The 18,778-nt window shown below is 36.1% G+C and overlaps 1 protein-coding gene across 1 annotated transcript in view; it reads right to left on the minus strand.

The window, feature by feature from the left end:
* mios (missing oocyte, meiosis regulator, homolog (Drosophila)) overlaps positions 1-18,778 on the minus strand; it is a 33,954-nt gene that overhangs the window by 1,070 nt on the left and 14,106 nt on the right. The window contains exons 7-10 of the mRNA XM_028817044.2: positions 18,430-18,588; positions 18,091-18,243; positions 15,750-15,954; positions 678-807 (exon numbers count right to left, since the gene is read on the minus strand). Of these exons, the coding sequence (XP_028672877.1) occupies positions 678-807; positions 15,750-15,954; positions 18,091-18,243; positions 18,430-18,588 (647 nt within the window). The remainder of the gene's footprint in view (positions 1-677; positions 808-15,749; positions 15,955-18,090; positions 18,244-18,429; positions 18,589-18,778) is intronic.

An 18,778-nucleotide genomic window follows, 5' to 3' on the forward strand; every position in this document is an offset into this window, starting at 1 on the left:
AACCTTGAACAGAGAAAAGTAACATTACAAGAATTCATGCTCGCTGTAAACACTTTTTTTTTAATGAGTTTTAAGCACAGGGAAAAACATGAACATTTGAAAAATCCGTAATTTAATAAACAACCAAGAAAAGTAACATTGCAACAATGTACGCTACGAACCGATCACTGTAAACAGAAGTGAAGTGGAGGTTAAAATCCAATAGAAAAAAGTCTTTGTTAAATACAACGAGGTTAAAACAATGCTTGAATCAGTCTCTTTAAAAACAAGCCCGGTTCATTCTTTAACTGCCTTTTCGGCCTTACATAGCCAGCCCTCTCTTTCTCTGTCTCTCTCACTACACAGGGAATGCACAGGGAGAGACTGAACACGTGCGGAAATCATCGGCGCATATGAACCGGAAGGGAAACTGGCTTGTTCGTCACCCGAGTGTGTGATCGTGAACTGATGCAAAAGTTTGGCAAACTTTTTGGTTGTAACCCGATTTGTACATGGTCCAAGACGTTCGTTACCCAAGGTTCCACTGTAACTAAGTTTTACAATCCATCTTAGTGACATCTGCTTAAGTCTCCGAGAATCAAACTGCTTAGTATAGATTCAACTATAACTTCTCATAATGTTTGAGTTTTGCTATGCATTTATTACACTGTAAATAAAAAAACTGTATATTTCCATACCTGAACCAACTGAGCATATGCCCCGCATGGCCTCCATGTCGACAGTTATGGCACCAGGTGAACCAGTTATTAAACTCAGCCAGTTTCTTGTCTTTACTGAGATCAACCTTTTCATCGGACTTTGCTGTTCCTTAATGAAAGAAAAAAAAATTCAAATACTCATTAAAATCATTACTAAAAATGGCAAAGATGTAGATTTCAGTTGTTGTGCTTCACAGTTCACTCTTTTGGAAAGTGCAGAAGTTAAAAAAAAGTAATTTTTTCCAAGCAATCAAACTGTATAATAAGAACTATATTACAAATAGAGATCTGATCTTGTTTGTGTGATGTGCATTTTTGCTTTCATAATTTTAACCCTGAGGCTGCTAAAGCATTCAAACTTTGGCAAAAAGAAAGACTAGATGATAATGAGTGGCAGTAGACCTTCAAGCTACTGTATACCATAAAATTAATCAACTGTTAAAAAAGCATGTTGTTGCAATGTATGCAGCTACTTCTTGCACATGTCCAGTTTTAAGTTAATATTAATCTGAAACATTAAATTTAATTCATGCTTAAAAATTCATAATGCACATAACCTATATTCATTACCCAACCTGCACAATCCAGTTCAGGGTCACATAGAAGGAAGCCCAGCCCAGCAGCACATGACATGATCCTTCTCTGGGTAAGTGGCGTTTCTTTTCTTATATGCACAAGTTAGAGTTGAGGGAGGAAAGTGAAACACTGGGAGAAAATCTATTTGGTGAAAAGGAGAATGTGCAAACTCCATAGCCCAGCACTTGAGCCTGGAGCTCTAAGGCAGCAGAACTACCAACTAAGCCACCAAGTTGTCACACTTATTATTTATAGATTTAATACTGTAAATGACTGACAACTGTTACATAATTTCAGATTACAACAATCCACAATAAAAAGGAAAAATTCAAAGTGTGTTTACACAACTTTCTAATTTTTCAGGGAGGACATAAACTTCACCTGTTTTTTCCTTTATCATCCCTATATACAGATAAATAATTAACAGAGGAAAAGAAGTGAATGGAGGAGTTAAGTTGATGCTTAAGGATCTACATGACCACTGGAAAATACTTAACAGTGAGCGATGATCATATGAGAAGTCAGCATAAGAGCACAGTGTTCCAAGCTGACCTTCCACAATAGCTACACTTGAAAACACAAAATGTACCAGCTAACTTTTTCTCTAGCCCTACTGCCCTCGGAAGATAACAGAAAAATAAGATGATCATATCATGTCTTATTATAGTGACAAAGAGGATTTTGTGTACTTTCTATCTGAAGAGCATAACTTAAAACATGTAAGAAGTACATCAAGTAAGCTAATTTGTGTTTTCTATTAAATATCATTAAGCCATTGTCATGGATGGCTGGGGCCCTTGCCTGGCCGAGACACCTTTGCCTTGGAAGGACTGGGGGAGCAAGTGTGGACAGAGCATCACCTCGGACTCCCACAGGGCTTCATGGGAATTACAGTTTGTTACAGTCCTGTTGGGATCCGGGGCGCCGCCAGGGTGTGCTGCAATTATTCCTGAGCCCGTGTGGGCTGTTCTTCCGGGTGAAATACATAAGGGACAAGCAGACACTATTCCGGGAGCAAGAGTCAGGTGGTAGTGGACGAAGATTGCCAAAGAGGAGTGGTGGAGATAGACAGAAGAGGAGTAAGAATTGTAGTGTGTTTTGTGCTTTGGGGACTGTGTTGTGTGCTCATGGGAACAGGGAAGATAGATAGATAGATAGATAGATAGATAGATAGATAGATAGATAGATAGATAGATAGATAGATAGATAGATAGATAGACGTTCCACACAAGCGAAAAATAAATAAAAACATTTGTGTTTTTATAAGTGTGCCTCCTGCGTCTGTCTGTGTCGGGTTAAGCACTGGCATAGCACCATCATTCCCAAGCCATGAATTCTTTGTTTATCACAGTGCCAGAGTGATAATGTCTTGTATACTGCAAAAAAACTTAGGTAAGAAATAAGATATAAACACTGAATTTCAGGAGAAAATGACTTAATATTAGTGAAATTATCTGTCCATGCAGCAAGATAATTTTACTTGCCAAGACTATCTTAAAATAAGTTAGTTCCAGTCTAGAAATAAGAAAGCTCCGATAGGTGTTCAAAGGTTTGAAATAAGTAGAAAATGCTGTTTTTTAGAACAAAATTACTTGAGATTAGACAGTCTACAGTGGAAACACACTGAATATTAGAAAATAATTTTTAATTCAGTAGTTTTGCATTCTTAATTTTAGCACACTGAAAAATGAAGGTCAAGGAACAAAAGAATAAATCACTAATATAAGTGGAAAATTCTTAATACCAGTGGAGAATTAAAGTCTTGTTACTTGAAACAAGTTAGCTCATCTTGAAACAGGTAGTCCAATATTTAATCTTAGAGCATATATCTTAAAACAGAAAAATTATTTTACAAAAATCACAGCATAAAGAAAAAAAATATGATTATTAAGAAATAAACGCTTGAAATAAGCAAAATTATATGCCAATGGGGCGAGATATATTGACTTGAATTTTTAAAAAATCCTGAAATTAGTTAATTTCAACACATACTAAGCTATATTGCATGATGAATACAACACATTTCAGTTCACCTACAAAAGAATAAGGTAAAAGTAGAACAGTGCTCTCATTTTAGGATGGTCTTCATTTCAAATTGAAACCAAATATTTTAGCAGAGGTTTGAATTAAGAATTCGTTGCTACAACAGGACACATAATTAAGATATAATTTCCCAATATATGTTGGCTTCCTCAATACAGTGATCCCTCCTCGATCGCGGGGGTTGCGTTCCAGAACCCCCCGCAAAAGGTGAAAATCCGCAAAGTAGAAACCATATGTTTATATGGTTATTTTTATATTGTCATGCTTGGGTCACAGATTTGCACAGAAACACAGGAGGTTGTAGAGAGACAGGAACTTTATTCAAACACTGCAAACAAACATTTGTTTCTTTTTCAAAAGTTTAAACATGCTCCATGACAAGACAGAGATGACAGTTCTGTCTCACAATTAAAAGAATGCAAACATATCTTCCTCTTCAAAGGAGTGTGCATCAGAGAGAGAATGTCAGAGAGAGAGAGAGAAAAACATACAAAAATCAATAGGGCTGTTTGGCTTTTAAGTATGCGAAGCACCGTGCGGGAAGCATGTCGCTTGACAAAGCAGCTGCAAGGAATTGAGCAATGTGAAGGTAGTCTTTCAGCAATTTTATGACAAGCGTCCGTATCCTCTAGGGGTGCGAACAGACCCCTAGATAAACCAGCGATATATATTTAAATATGCTTACATATAAAATCCGCGATAGAGTGAAGCCGCGAAAGTCGAAGTGCGATATAGTGAGGGATTACTGTACATAAAATAACTTAAAAAATAAAGACATAATCATTAGCACTGCTCTTTATTTAAGTATTACATCAGTATCCAACAGCACTACTACTGTGTTTACAATACAGAAACAGAGAAAAACATAAGAACATGAAAATTAGTTGACACAGGAATATTACCTTGCATATAACACAAAAGTCATATTCATATCATCATTGTACATTGTAGTCCAAGACTGTCTCATCTTGTCGCAGCTCACAGTCAGAAATGCATAACATAAACTTGCAAAATTTTAACAGTGGTAACTTTGCCAAAAAACAGGACAAAGAAAATACAACCTAACATGTTAAAATCCACAAAAAAATCTAATTATTTATAATTAAATTTATCTAATTGATTTTCAAATATTATGGTAATTAAATACAGTACATCATAGACATGCATTTACTGTTCTACATTTGACTCACACAATTTTTCTTCTAGCATATTTGTATTTTTCCTTCAAATTATTTGGAATGTATGTACAATTTCTATTAATGGTTTCTAAATCACCCTTCACCTAATTTACAGTTACACTTAACCAATCATTTTGCTTCAAAATGTATCAAGTTAATTATGTTGGCCAGGCTTAAGTAGTGCCTCAGTGATTATTGACCAATAAACTGTTTCCATTCAGCTAAGGCTTTCCTGTATGATGCAGTTACAACCTTCTCATGAATTGTGTCCAGTAATATTTCAGTTTGAATTGCAGAGAGGACAGCGGCAATGCACTTAGGATATGTTAGATGTAGTGCATAATAGTATGCCATAAGGTACATGATACCTTCCTGCAACATTTCTTGAGGGAAAGTTGTCACAGGCTCACTTCCAATAGCCAGCATGCAGTTTTCTTGGTCCACAATAAGGAAAGGGCTAGACAGTGGTCTTTGCTGTAGAAAGGCATTAGGATTCTCAGAGGTCTTCAAGACAAACAAAAACCAACAAAGAAAACAGGCTGAATTTATTTTATCCTCTGCAGTACTATACAGATTTATTATACATTTACCTATTTATAATACTGAATTAATGTGCTAATTTTAACAGAAGCAGTTATACACAGCTTGCAACTGAAATAGCAAAGAAATCATTAAAAATTGAAGATTGTTATATTCTGTTGAGCCCTTTTATTCAAAGTGTTTAAATGTATAATGTCATTCCTGTATATCTTGCCTGAAGAAGGGGCCTGAGTTGCCTCGAAAGCGTGCATATTGTAATCTTTTTAGTTAGCCAATAAAAGGTGTCATTTTGCTTGGCTTTTCTCTACATTCATAATGGCTAACACGGTACAACACCCTAGTATAACAAAAATTATATGATGTCTGGTACTATTTTTACCTACTAATATGCTAGAACATGAATGAACAATTGAAATGAACCTTACACCGATCATATTTAAAGTTTTAAGTATTCTTTAAAATATTCCTTCATTATTTATACGTAATAAAGGATAGTGTCCATCAGTTTATTATTCTGTTGTGTCTTAAAAAGATGCTACCGGTAGATAAAACTATTTACAATGCTAATAAATGGCTTTTTAAAAACATAATTAAATGCAAAAATTTATTTCAGAATAACACAGTACAACTTTCTAATACAATGAAGAAAAGGGAACCTGGAATTCATAAATCAATAGTTACTGGCAAAGAGAGCAGCAATAATATTTTGCATGAAAATTTCTCAAAGTTTGGCTTACTATAATATAGACTTGTTCTTTATGGAAAAAATGGCATAAACAAGTGCAACCCTTTGAGCATCAACTGCAAAATATCATAACTTTAAACAACTTCAATTTGATTTTCATTTAGGCCTATCATGCTGCAACACTGAGTAAAGTGCATAACTAACTATAAAATCAGTTTGAATAAAATATGCATGACAAATTTTTCCCTCATCGTGCATATGTGGAGGCTTCAGTATCTTCTTCATTACACCATAAAACTGTGCTTTTCCGTAAAAACTGGTCCATCTGCTCTTAACTTCTGTGATGCAGTTAAGATTATTCCAACTAAGAATACAACGCATTTCATCCATTACTTATAAAAATAAGCACACTTTCCAAAGTCAGCACATATTTTGTTTTAAGATACCATTTTCAAAAGTATTTCAGTCAAATGTCCATGTTTTATGTACTTACATGATCCAGTTCTTTAAAGCATGGGTAAGCCTCCCATAGAATCTATAAATGCCTCTGTGCATTAAATTCATAATCAAGCAGCTAGGTAACTGCAAATTTATTTGGCTTTGGCTTCTTGTAAAGGTCCTGTAGTGTTTTGTAGTGCCTGGCCTGTATTTAGTGGCTGTCAACTATTGTGTCAACAGCTGCAAAAACATAAATGAATAATCAAATCGGTTGTGTTTTCTAAACAGTCTGAACTAAGATGGTTCACATTCTTTCTCTTCTGTAATGTCTTGGGTATGACTAGAAGGTGACACGTTAACATGAGTCGCTGAAGCAATAGAATTCCCCGATGATGCAGTGGAATCGGCCTCACCTGAATTCTCGACTTCAACAGCATCAGGCTTGTCAGTGGTGACGCCGACACATCTTTTTATTTATTTGAGGCATACAGTCCTGTCGCTTCTGAGGTGTGCGGATATTCTGTAGCCTTTTCAGAAGTTGTTTAAACATAGGTTCCTGTAATGAGATTACATTCTTTTAAAAGGTGTGCAAGTGAATACAAGGTGTGACATCTCAGTCTAAATCCCTATAAAAACTAGTTATTTACACTCACCCATGAATTTTGAACTTCAGCTGTACATAGCATTGGATAATACTTGACTATATGTTTTGCCATTGAAGAAACCTCATGTTTGGAGGTTTATCTGTCTTCCTTTGTTGTTGTCCTCAGTATGGGCACTATGTTGGTCACTGTATTTCTAATTAATCTACAGCGAAGATCCTTTGAAAGAACACAATGCTCTTTTTTCCCTATGTGCTGCAATTCAAAGTAATGTTTTCTGACCTGCTCCAACTCACTGTCACTATAAAGTATGTATTCGGGGCTTGGTAGTTGAATGATTTTAGAGAGGCTGGCTTCTCTTTTTTTTGTTTTGTGGAACATCCTTGCTCACTGGATTGAGGGGTAGGTGAAAGACTGTTATTTTTTAGATTTGCATTCAAAAGAGGAGGGAGATGTACAGCTGTCTTGTAAGTTATCTTGCTGCACAGAAAACTGCAGCTCCTGTTAAAAAAAAATACAGGAAAACGACATTGAAAATAGTCATCAGTTATCAATAAACTTTATGAATTATGAACTTTGATGAAGCCTGACATAAATGGAAATATTTACTTTTATTTAACATAAATGAAATTTGTAATCAAAGACAGCATTGCTCAAATATCTTACCGCTTATATTTTCATTGTTAATTTTTTAGGTAACTAAAAACAAGATAGTAGTCATCTTCTTTACTTCCTGATAAAATACAGAAACAATATGTGCTCAGTTATCTATTGATATGGAGTATTTTCACACTATGTTGTATTGAACTAAATAAGTGCAACATGAGTACTGTGGAATTCTTACTTGTGTGTGTCCTGTGCTCAGGTGTGACATTTCAAACTGCTTTTATTGAATTATGGAAAATTTTAATTGAGAAGGACAAAGCCCAAGTTTCTACTCTTCAAATTTCCACATCTATAAATATATATTTATGTTTTCATCACTTTAATATCATAAATGTCCTCCTTTTCCCTATTATCATTTATATTTCTCCCCTGCATGATCTCAAATATCATCAGGACTTGAACACTTCTGACGTAATAGTTGCTACAGGAGTCTTTAATCTCAACAAAAAAACAAAGCAAAAGTAATAATAACTACATTGTTTGCTCAACAATATTTCTAAAAAAAAAAAAATTAAATAATGCTGACCTCTTGATGTACTGCTGGCCATGAGGTTTTTCTTCAAAGGAAATGTTCAGATCTTCACGTGAAAGAGTCCCTAGAAGATCTTCTGTAACATTTGCAATTTGAAAGCAACAGAGAAGACCAGTAATCTATATTACTAAACAAAGGTTGTATATATGCACGGATGCCAGATGCACCGAAAGCGCATGCGCACTGCACCTCAGCGCCCTAGAGTCAAACCCAGCGGCTTCCCAGAGTCAGTAGGTGGCACCCAAACAACACGACCTGTAAACTAAACTTGAGGTAAAGCGTGCACGCCAGGTTGTATATATGCACAGATGCCAGAGACCACAAGCAAGCCGTACACCGTACAACCACCGCCCGAACACGACTGCGCACATCATTGCATATACCACCTTCGTTTAGTAATGTAGCCCTCCAAGCCCAGATCCGCCACAATGGTCACTTCAGCATGCGAATCCGCCGCCGTCAGCAAACGACTTCTAGCCTAAAGACACAGCCATAGAAAAACAAAAACAAGACCGCATGGATAAAAACAATGAATGCAGGCACTTACAGCACGCTTCTGAAACACCAGAACCATCTGCACAACTACCAGCAGTCATTTCCAACTCAGGTTTTAGGTTTTAACTGCTAAATTTACAAATTTTGATAAGTGTAAGAGTTTCTTGAAAGATGGTACAAGTGCAAATCATGATACTCTTTTAAAAATGTTTTATATTTTGTTTCTTTTCTGAACAAGTATATCATATTGAGGTTTTAGGCAAGTAGAGATATCCTACAGAGAGGTATTTACTGTGTTGCCTGATCAAGGACACGATACATATGACTTACTAACTTAATTTGTGAATGTATAAAATTAGCAGGGCGTTAACATTTCACTCAGACTGGGGCATTCACCTATGCCATTAGCCATTAAAGTAATAAAGAGCACTGTCTCACACAGGGCTGACTCTAGCATATAGACGAAGCTGTACAAGTCGCGCCCAAACCTTCGATTTTTTTATATGACGTGCTCATGTATGGTATTGATATTGAAGTTAAGGGGGATGGGTGACCCCCTTGTAGTTTCAAGTGCAGCAATCTTTTTATATTCAGGCAATCAGCTTACAATATGGATACCTCAAAATCGATAATACAGTAATCCCTCACTTATCGCGGGAGATAGGTTCCAAGGCCGACCACGATAACTGAATTTCCGCGAAGTAGGGACACTATATTTATTTAATTATTTAACATGTATTTGGACGTTTTTAAACCCTCCCTGTATTGTTTACAACCCATCATTTACTCTATTAAAAACAGGGACAACTGCTAATCAATATGAAATCGGTAGATAAGTTTACACTTACTGTATAGCGAAGTACACGTAACAGCTTGTAGGCGGTCATGACGTCGTCGACCTTGTTGCAAAGATTCCTAAAGCAGATTCCATCCAGACTACTGCCTTATCACGTCCACTTGCAACTCGTTTTGCACCCTGGTTAAAGGACACTGCGGCCGTAGATCTTATATGCTTTTCCTCCCTTTTAAATAAAAAGAATCGATGTCCTGCAGCAGTGTAGCTGTTCCCTTCCTTCAACATATCCAAAACTTTTACCTTTTCTGCAATCATTTGCATCTTCTGTTGGCGCTTGGACACGGCCCCTGAAGCATTAGCACATTAATGATGAATGAGTGAGATGAGACTTCCTGGTTAATGCAACACTCCGTCGCTGAGCCAATCAGCACACAGGAACTTTAACTGTGTGCTCTGATTAGGTAGCTTCTCAGTCATCCGCCAATAGCGTCCCTTGTATGAAATCAACTGGGCAAACCAACTGAGGAAGCAAGTAAAAAGACCCATTGTCCGCAGAAACCCGCAAAGCAGCGAAAAATCCGCGTTATGTATTTAGATATGTTTACATATAAAATCCGCGAAGTCGTGAATCCGCGAAAAGTGAACCGCGAAGTAGCGAGGGATTACTGTAATAGTAAAATACTGCCGTCTAAATTTTAAAGTTTTTCTTTAAATGTATCTCTAATAGAAGCGACTTGGGTCGTGTTCGATTTTACTACCGGTAATAGCATGAGGTGCGTGCAATGCAGTTAGAACTTAGCACATTTTTAAAAGATACATTTCAATTTATTTTTAAGCAAGCAGAAGTCTGTATCAGAACGTCTTTAACAACTTTTTTTTCATAAATCACTGTAATAAATAAATAATTCAACGACATTTAACCAACATTTATTTCATAATAACTCTCTGTATATATGAAATCTAACAATGATGGCGCTCGATAAAAAGAGAACGTTGTTGCTGTACAGCCTCAAACCATTCAGTAATGCCTAAAATGGCAAGAAAAGAGCTAAATGTACCAATATGTTTGAATGTAAGAACTGCATGCAGTATAAGTTATAATTCAGGGCAGTGTTTGCTGGATAAAATGCAAAGGTGAAAACCGGAAATGAAAAAATATATATTTATAACAAACAACTGCATTTATTTTTAGAATTTCATGTAATGGTTACACAAAACTACCTTGCCCCACTACTTTTGTTTTGTGTCGTAATGATTATAGGTATCAACGTGGACAGGTGAATTCTTGTGGATTCATAAAAACAATGCACTGCAGCAACAGTAAATGTCAATTAGAAACTTACCTTTTAATATTTCCAGTGTGACTTCTTCGAATTAATCCATTGCTTTATATGCGGAAATATGTTACTTATCAGCTGCGAAGAGCAAAGCAGTATTTTATGTAACGTTGTTAATAACCTTACGGTGAGAACGTTTCGAAATGTAACATCTGATGCACGGGAAAGCTAAGGACGCTTCGCAGGGAACGTGTTTACACATGCTCAAAGAAAGGTATGTTCCATTACATCCAAAGAAAGGGTCAAAAACAGCGCTGGATATATTTGAAAAAATAAATAAACAAATAAACTTTATTATACCGTTAGCTTTTCATATACTCAACAATGTCATTGACGTAAATACATTTTTTTGCTAAAATAATGGAATGATCCTACATATTATACCACATAATGACTGCAGTCACTCAGCGCTCGTGCTTTTGCTGTTTAAACACCAAAGATGATTTGCCGTTGTTTTATTTGCTGCTCGTTTGTGGCTTTGAGTTTAAAACTACTTTTGAGCCATATCAACACTACACATTATGTTGTTTGGAGTTTCAAGTTCATGATGCTGTGTTCTTTGATAGAGATGTTTTGTCATTTGAAATTAAAATCCCAAACCTGGATAAGTCCGTTTTGTTGATGCTATAAAGCTGGTTAATTTTAATTCATGTTAGACTATATGACTGAAAAGTACTATCATGGGGATATCATTGAACTATATAAAACTTTTAAAGATTCCTAAATTCTTGAACTTTTCTTTTTATGTTAATAAATTCCAGCAACACTGTTTGGATTAAGCCATTTATTTGACACAGTGACAAAACTCTTGCATCAAACCACCAGACACATTTTTTATACAAGGGTAATTTTTTTTTAAATGTGGAAACCATTTTGATTTGAAGAAAAATGTTACCACTTGAATATAATAAAGTACTACCCTTTGCAGGGAATCCAGCTGTTAAATCATACTAGTTACAGAGAAAGGCCACTGAATTAGGCAACTGTTAATCTGAAATGGCGTAGTTGTTAACAAAGTTAAGGTTGTAATCTAAAACCTTTCTGGAATAAAGAGAGTTTAATTTAAGTCTCTGGGTTGTGTCTTACTCATTTCTTAAAACAAGATAAACCTAGAAAGTTTTGGTTCTTGAAATAAGAATATATGTCCTGCTATGCTCATCACTGTAGTTGATAACAGTCTTTTCTCTCACAGTTGTGCTTTTTTTAAGTCGAAATTGTCTTGGAATTACACTTTATATCTAAGTCAGATAGCTTAAGACCAGTTATCTTGAATTGAGCAAAATAATCTAGCAAGTATCATTGCAACATGAGATATTTAATCTCTTGGGGCAAAATATTAGATATATTACCTTAAAATAAGAAATTTTTACTTGTTAAGAAAAAATGTTTTGCAGTGATATGTTTTGCTTACTACTACAGTAATCCCTCACTACATCGCGCTTCGACTTTCGCGGCTTCACTCTATCGCGGATTTTATATGTAAGCATATCTAAATATATAACGCAGATTTTTCGCTGCTTTGCGGGTTTCTGCGGACAATGGGTCTTTTTACTTCTGGTACATGCTTCCTTAGTTGGTCTGCCCAGTTGATTTCATACAAGGGACGCTATTGGCGGATGACTGAGAAGCTACCTAATCAGAGCACACAGTTAAAGTTCCTGTGTGCTGATTGGCTCAGCGACGGAGTGCTGCATTAACCAGGAAGTCTCATCTCACTCATTCAGCATTAACGTGCTCCTGCTTCAGGGGCCGTGTCCAAGCGCCAACAGAAGATGCAAATGATTGCAGAAAAGGTAAAAGTTTTGGATATGTTGAAGGAAGGGAACAGCTACAGTACACCGCTGCAGGACACCATTACGGCATGAGTCCACGATTCTTTTTATTTAAAAAGGAGGAAAAGCATATAAGATCTACAGCCGCAGTGTACTTTAACCAGGGCGCAAAACGAGTTGCAAGTGGACGTGATAAGGCAGTAGTCTGGATGGAATCTGCTTTAGGGATTTGGATTGAAGACTGCCAGAAGAAGAACAACGGCAATGCTACACAATCGCCTGAAGAGGCTCCTTTAGAAAAGCTGTAACGCTCTCCTTTGTTGTGCAGTAAAATTAAATTCATCGTTATCGGACAAGTCGTCATGTCATTGTTGGGGAGTAACCATAATTAATTATCTACGTACAGTACTTATTACATGTACATAGTTTGGTGTCACTGTACACACATTTTACTGTATACAATTTTTCTTGCATTGTACGTATTTATTGCTGGTGGCCTGTCTGTCGTAATGGCTGTAACATATGTGATATCGGAGACGCTCGATATCTTTAAAATAATATTTAGGTTTTACTGTATATAAACTGTGTTTACATACATAATTTCAACGAATCTTACCTAATATCTAAGAGAATACAAAGGGTTTATGCTGTATAATTGTGCTGGAAATGTTTATAATAGTGTGGGAGAGTTTATAAGGGCTTAAAATATATAAAAAGAACCATATGAACATATGGTTTCTACTTCGCGGATTTTCACCTTTCGCGGGGGGTTCTGGAACGCAACCCCCACGATGGAGGAGGGATTACTGTACTACTACTACTACTGAGGTGGTGTTAGCCTAATGCTCCTTTATCCACCTGTAATAAAAAGGTTTTCTCTGTAACAGGAGAAGGGATGAAATAAAGGAGTAAGAGGGGGGGTTGGTCGCTTCAGTGCAAAACCAGCTACAAAGATTGGAATGTTTGGGATGATAGCGAAAGAATGTGCAAAAACTTGTTTCTCATAAAGAGTTTCAGAATGTTATGGGAATACAGTCAAGGCTATGTACTTGTTTTTCACTTCGAGGGGCTTCATTGCAAGCAACGCTTGTTATTGTGTGTCTTCTGATACTAGGCACCATCTCAGTGAGGGCCAAGTAGAAGAAAAACAATACTGCGTCCCGTGGAAGGGTGTGTGCTGAAACTGATCACTTCTGTATACACTGCTTACACGTAAGCCATTTTGGGCAAGGACACTCAATTAGTATATAAGGGAAGGTTCCGCCCTCTTCGGAAGCTCAACCATGGGGAACGTGCACACCGCCCGGTATTGGACCAGGCTCACAAGTTGATCCTCTGACGAGACTGACACGCGGGCTCCCTCAGTCTACTGGTCTAGGATGATGGCTCTGGGTCTTTTGATATTACTGTAAGTATAGTATAATTCACATATCTGTATTACTGTAAGTATAGTATAATTCACATATCTGTATTACTGTAAGTCAATAGTATAAATCATATATCTTTATATATATTACTGTAAGTCAATAGTACAATTCCTATATCTGCATGTATATTGCTATTATATTGTATGTAACTGATACTATATTTGAACAAGTAAACAATTGAAGTATTGGACCTTTCCTCTCTGATTCTTGCCTGCTTATTTTCTGTTAAAACCTTTGAACCATTTTCCCAAACTAAAACACCACCACTGCAGCCAGTTGTTCTTCAATGTCTGTTTATACTTAACTACTGTGGAATATTCTTTGTACTGTTCGCAAAAAATGTAGTCTCACCAAAGATGCAATATGAAGCAAATACTACTGACAACGAATAACTAGTTACTATTTAAACAGCTATTTTACTGCTGAAGAAGTCTTTTACTCAGAATTCCATATCAGCATCTTGTTAGGACTTTGATCCTTGTTAAACAACTTGAGCCATCTTCATCACAGATGTTCCTGGCAAATGTGTTGTAGCTATTGGCATTCTTTCATTGTTACTTGGATCTTGATTTCCAGCTATAATTGTACATAATCTGGCCTACACAGTATTTTATGCAAATCCCTAAAAAAGTTGTCATATTAGCTGCTTTGTTAAATTGGGAACCATATATATATATATATATATATATGGGAGCACATGATTTTTGTCCCAGATTTACCTTAATACTTCCACACTTACTGGCCACTTTATTTTACATGCAATATAGTAATAACAATAATTACATTTATGTAGTGCTTTTCTAACTTAATCCAAATGTTTTGCATAGACAGTGGGGAACAACTTAAATCACCACCAATGTGTAGCATCCACCTGGATGATGTGATGGCTGCCATTCTTGCGCCAGTATGCCCACCACATATTAGCTATTAGGTGGTGAAGGGGTGAGTCAGTAAGGGATAGGGCATGATTAGGGGGCCAGAATGACCTGGCTGAGGAGGGCAATTTAACCAGGATATCGGATAACATCATTGTCTTTTCGAAAAATGTCCAGGGATCTTTTATGACCACAGACAATCCAGACCTCAGTTTTACGTCTCATCTGAAGGACAGCACCAATTTTTACAGCACAATAACCCAGGCTGCACTGGGGCATTAGGATCCTCACACTGATCAAAGGTTAAGCAACCCCTGATAGCCTCACCAACATCTCTTCAAGCAGCAACCCAAGCTTTTCATAGATGATTTAATATCCAAGTACTGGCCAGGCCAGGTTCATGTGGATTGCCATCCTGACGAAGCACCTCTACAATGAAAAACTCTCATACAACCTAACTGTGTTACATTTAATTGGATTGTACTGATACTTATTTTATAAGTATACGTTTTTTCCACTTGTTAACATGAAGAGAGAGAGAGAGAGAGAGAGAGAGAGAGAGAGAGAGAGAGAGAGAGAGAGAGAGAGATAGATAGATAGATAGATAGATAGATAGATAGATAGATAGATAGATAGATAGATACTTTATTAATCCCAATGGGAAATTCACATTCTTCAGCAGCAGCATACTGATACAATAAATACTATTAAATTAAAGAATGATAATAATAATAATAATAATAAGAGGTATATACTTTTGACGTTTAGATACATTCTTACTACACTGTATGTTTAGCTTACAGACAACTAGAAGAGTAAAATTAGGTTTATCAAGAAACTGGCACTACTTGTTTTTTAAAACACGATAAAGAAACATGAAATTGCATATGGTTTCCTACTTTAAAAATCACAACTGAAAGAATCTTACTTGTCAAATTGTTTCCCTCCTGCACAATTACATTTCAATGTAATTTCATTTTCATAACTTTATCAATACAGTAGATCCACAGCTTGTTTCCTTATTAAAATGGTAACAAAATATCAGCCTCAATAAATTACATTATTAGAGTACACAAAGGAAAAGATTACCTGGACAGCTGGAAATAGGTGTCCCCATGTTCATGAGACAGAGAGCACATCGTGGAAGGGGCTTGCGACACCCTGGACAACTTGTGACTTTTGATTTAGTTGGAGAACCAGTAACTCCATACTGACTAAAGCCACGTCCCTGATGAGGCATGGCTGAGCAGCTATAGGAGATGGATTTCCCACAAAAATTACAGCTTACAAATACCTAAAAAAACACAAAAATTGACAGCTTTCTTTACAAATATATGCATATACAGAATAAATGCAGTACATATATGTAGGACTTTTATATATACATACACACACATGCACACAATAAATACTATACGAAAATAATAATGATACATTTTATTTATATAGCACCTTTCCCATACTCAATGCACTTCACAGAGTCTCAGAAGAAACAGCAAGGTGCATACAGGGTGTCCATAAAGTCCATGTGCAATTTAAAATAGTTGTAACTTTGTAAGTATATGTGATAGAAAGAATCTGTAAAAAAGGACTAGAAAGAAGAAACACTTACATTTTTTAGTTTTTTGTTCTTGTTCATTTTCAACATGTCCACCATCATTACTAATACAAAGGGTAATATAATTCTGTAGCTCTCGGAAAACATTTTCAAGCTGATTTTCAGTAATACTAGCAATCACATAAGTTATCCTAGCTTGCAAGTCTTCTAAAGATCAAGGTTTGGTTGAATAAACATTAGTTTTCACATATCCCCATTAAAAGAAATCCAATGGAGTCAAATCTGGTGAACGTGGAGGCCAAGAAAATGGTCCACCTCTTCCAATCCATCTGTTAGGGAATTTCTCATGTAGAAACTGTCTAACATGCAAAGCAAAGTGACAAGGAGCACCATCTTGTTGAAATACTGTATTCTCTATCAGTCCCAATTGTTCAGGTTGAGGAATAAGGTAATTTTTCAGCATTTCTAAATAGCTATCACTATTAACAATATGCCCATCAAAAAAGAATGGCCCTATGACTCGATTTTTTAACTTTGGGAGAATCTCTTTCATGTTCAGCAGACTCATGTGGATTTTCAGTTCCTCAAATACAGCAAAAATAAAACTTCTAAAGACAAAAAAACTAGATACATCAAGCTTTCTAATCCTTTTTATAAATTCTTTCTATCACATATACTTACAAAGTTACAACTATTTTAAATTGCATGCAGATTTTATGAACACCTTGGATAACAATGGATACAAACAATATCTGCACAGAATGCTAAAACTGATAAATTCAGAATATACAAATAATATAAGAATATACATACCATTAAATAGAATAAAAGACAATAAGCAAGAGTAAAATACTAAATGCAATACTATAAGAAAAACCTGAACAAATAACATAATTTATAATATAAAACACACAAATGGATTATCCTGAGTTTCTGAACGGAGAGGTAAACTGAAAGAAGGGACAGAATGTTAGGTTAAGTTAAACACCTTCCTGAACAGATGAGATTGAAGTTGTTTTTTTTAAAAGAATGACTTGAGTCAGCTGATCTAATTAGTTTAGGGAGGTCATTCCAAAGTCTGGGCGCTACAGAGCTGAAGGTCCCGTCACCTATAGAGTGCGGGTTAGTGGGTGGAGCACATGAAGATTGCAAGAATTCATGCACCTTAGTGAGTGAATAGAGCATAGTGATGGAGAAGGTCCTGGATATAGTCTAGTGCAAGTCCATTTAAAGCTTTGTGGGTTATTAATAGAGTTTTATATTCAATCCTGTAATACACATGGAGCCAGTGAAGGCGAAACAGGACAAGTGTTATGTGTTCACTGTTGCTGTTCCGTGTAAAGGCTCTTGCAGTAGAATTTTGAATCAACTGAACCTGTGACAGAAGACTACAAGTGGCACCTTTCAATAGGAAGTTACAGTGATTAATATGGGATGTGATAAAAGCATGGACAAGTTTCCAAGCATTAGAAAAGGAGAGGAATTAGCGAGCACGGGATAAGTTATGGATGTGGCACTAAGAAAGTTTCTTAATATGGTTAATGTGAGTGGAATAAGAAAAGGAGGAATCAAAAATGACACAAAGATTCCTTGCATTTCTGTGCTTTAATGTTCAGGACAATGTTCAGTCTACATCAATTAGTTAACGTAGCTTGAAAAAGTTTCCTTCTAGGCAAATGCTGCTGGGGGAATGTTAGTTGTTGTTGACTGGATTAATCATGACAGACAATTCCTTCTTGAATCCTAATATATCCCAGGACTTTTCCTTTCACACTCTGCTGTGCCACCATAAGTTGTGGTTGCTAAGATTTGTACCGTATGCATTCTGTAGTTATTTAGAACAGATGTAATGGTATACATTTCTTTACTTACTTGTGCTAGGGGTTTAGAACTAGGGTCCAGTTTGCTCCGATGGATATCAAACTCTGCTCTCTTGTGCCAAAACCTCCAAGCGTCTAACAAATTGCGATAGTTTTCAATCCAGCACTGGACTCTTGGGTCTTTAACAACCTCTCCTGTGGAACCCTTGAAAAGGGAACAAAATTGAATGCATGAATCATTCATTCAAATTCATTGCCTCTGTTTTAAATACACCTGCCAAAAAAATTCTTTTTAAATGTGTATTATAATATAATTGAATGTAGCACCTTGTTTAGCTACTGCTCATAATTCCTTCCTGCAATGGCAAAAGAATATATATAACTAGTTTACCTTAAGCATACAGAAACTTGCAGTCTGCACATCACCAGTCCTGTCAACATAACTCTCCATAAGATCAACTCCATCTTTTGTTAAGCCTGTAAGAAGTATTCCTTCAAGATTCCCAGCATCCTTCATTTCAATAGTCAACTTGTCAATGTACCGTGGTAGCTAAAACAGTCAAATTTAAAAATTAGAGGTAATTTCACAATTCTACATTATACTACACTAGAACACAAATCAATACCACTGGAAGTTTGCAAGCAGCCTCAAAAATAATAATTACCTAACTTAAAATAAATTTTACCAGTCAAAATAATTTGTAAGACATTTGTAAGAACATAAATACCTTTAAATAAAT

The sequence above is a fragment of the Erpetoichthys calabaricus genome, chromosome 13 (genome assembly GCF_900747795.2).
Source record: "Erpetoichthys calabaricus chromosome 13, fErpCal1.3, whole genome shotgun sequence".
Classification (NCBI taxonomy): Eukaryota; Metazoa; Chordata; class Cladistia; order Polypteriformes; family Polypteridae; genus Erpetoichthys; species Erpetoichthys calabaricus.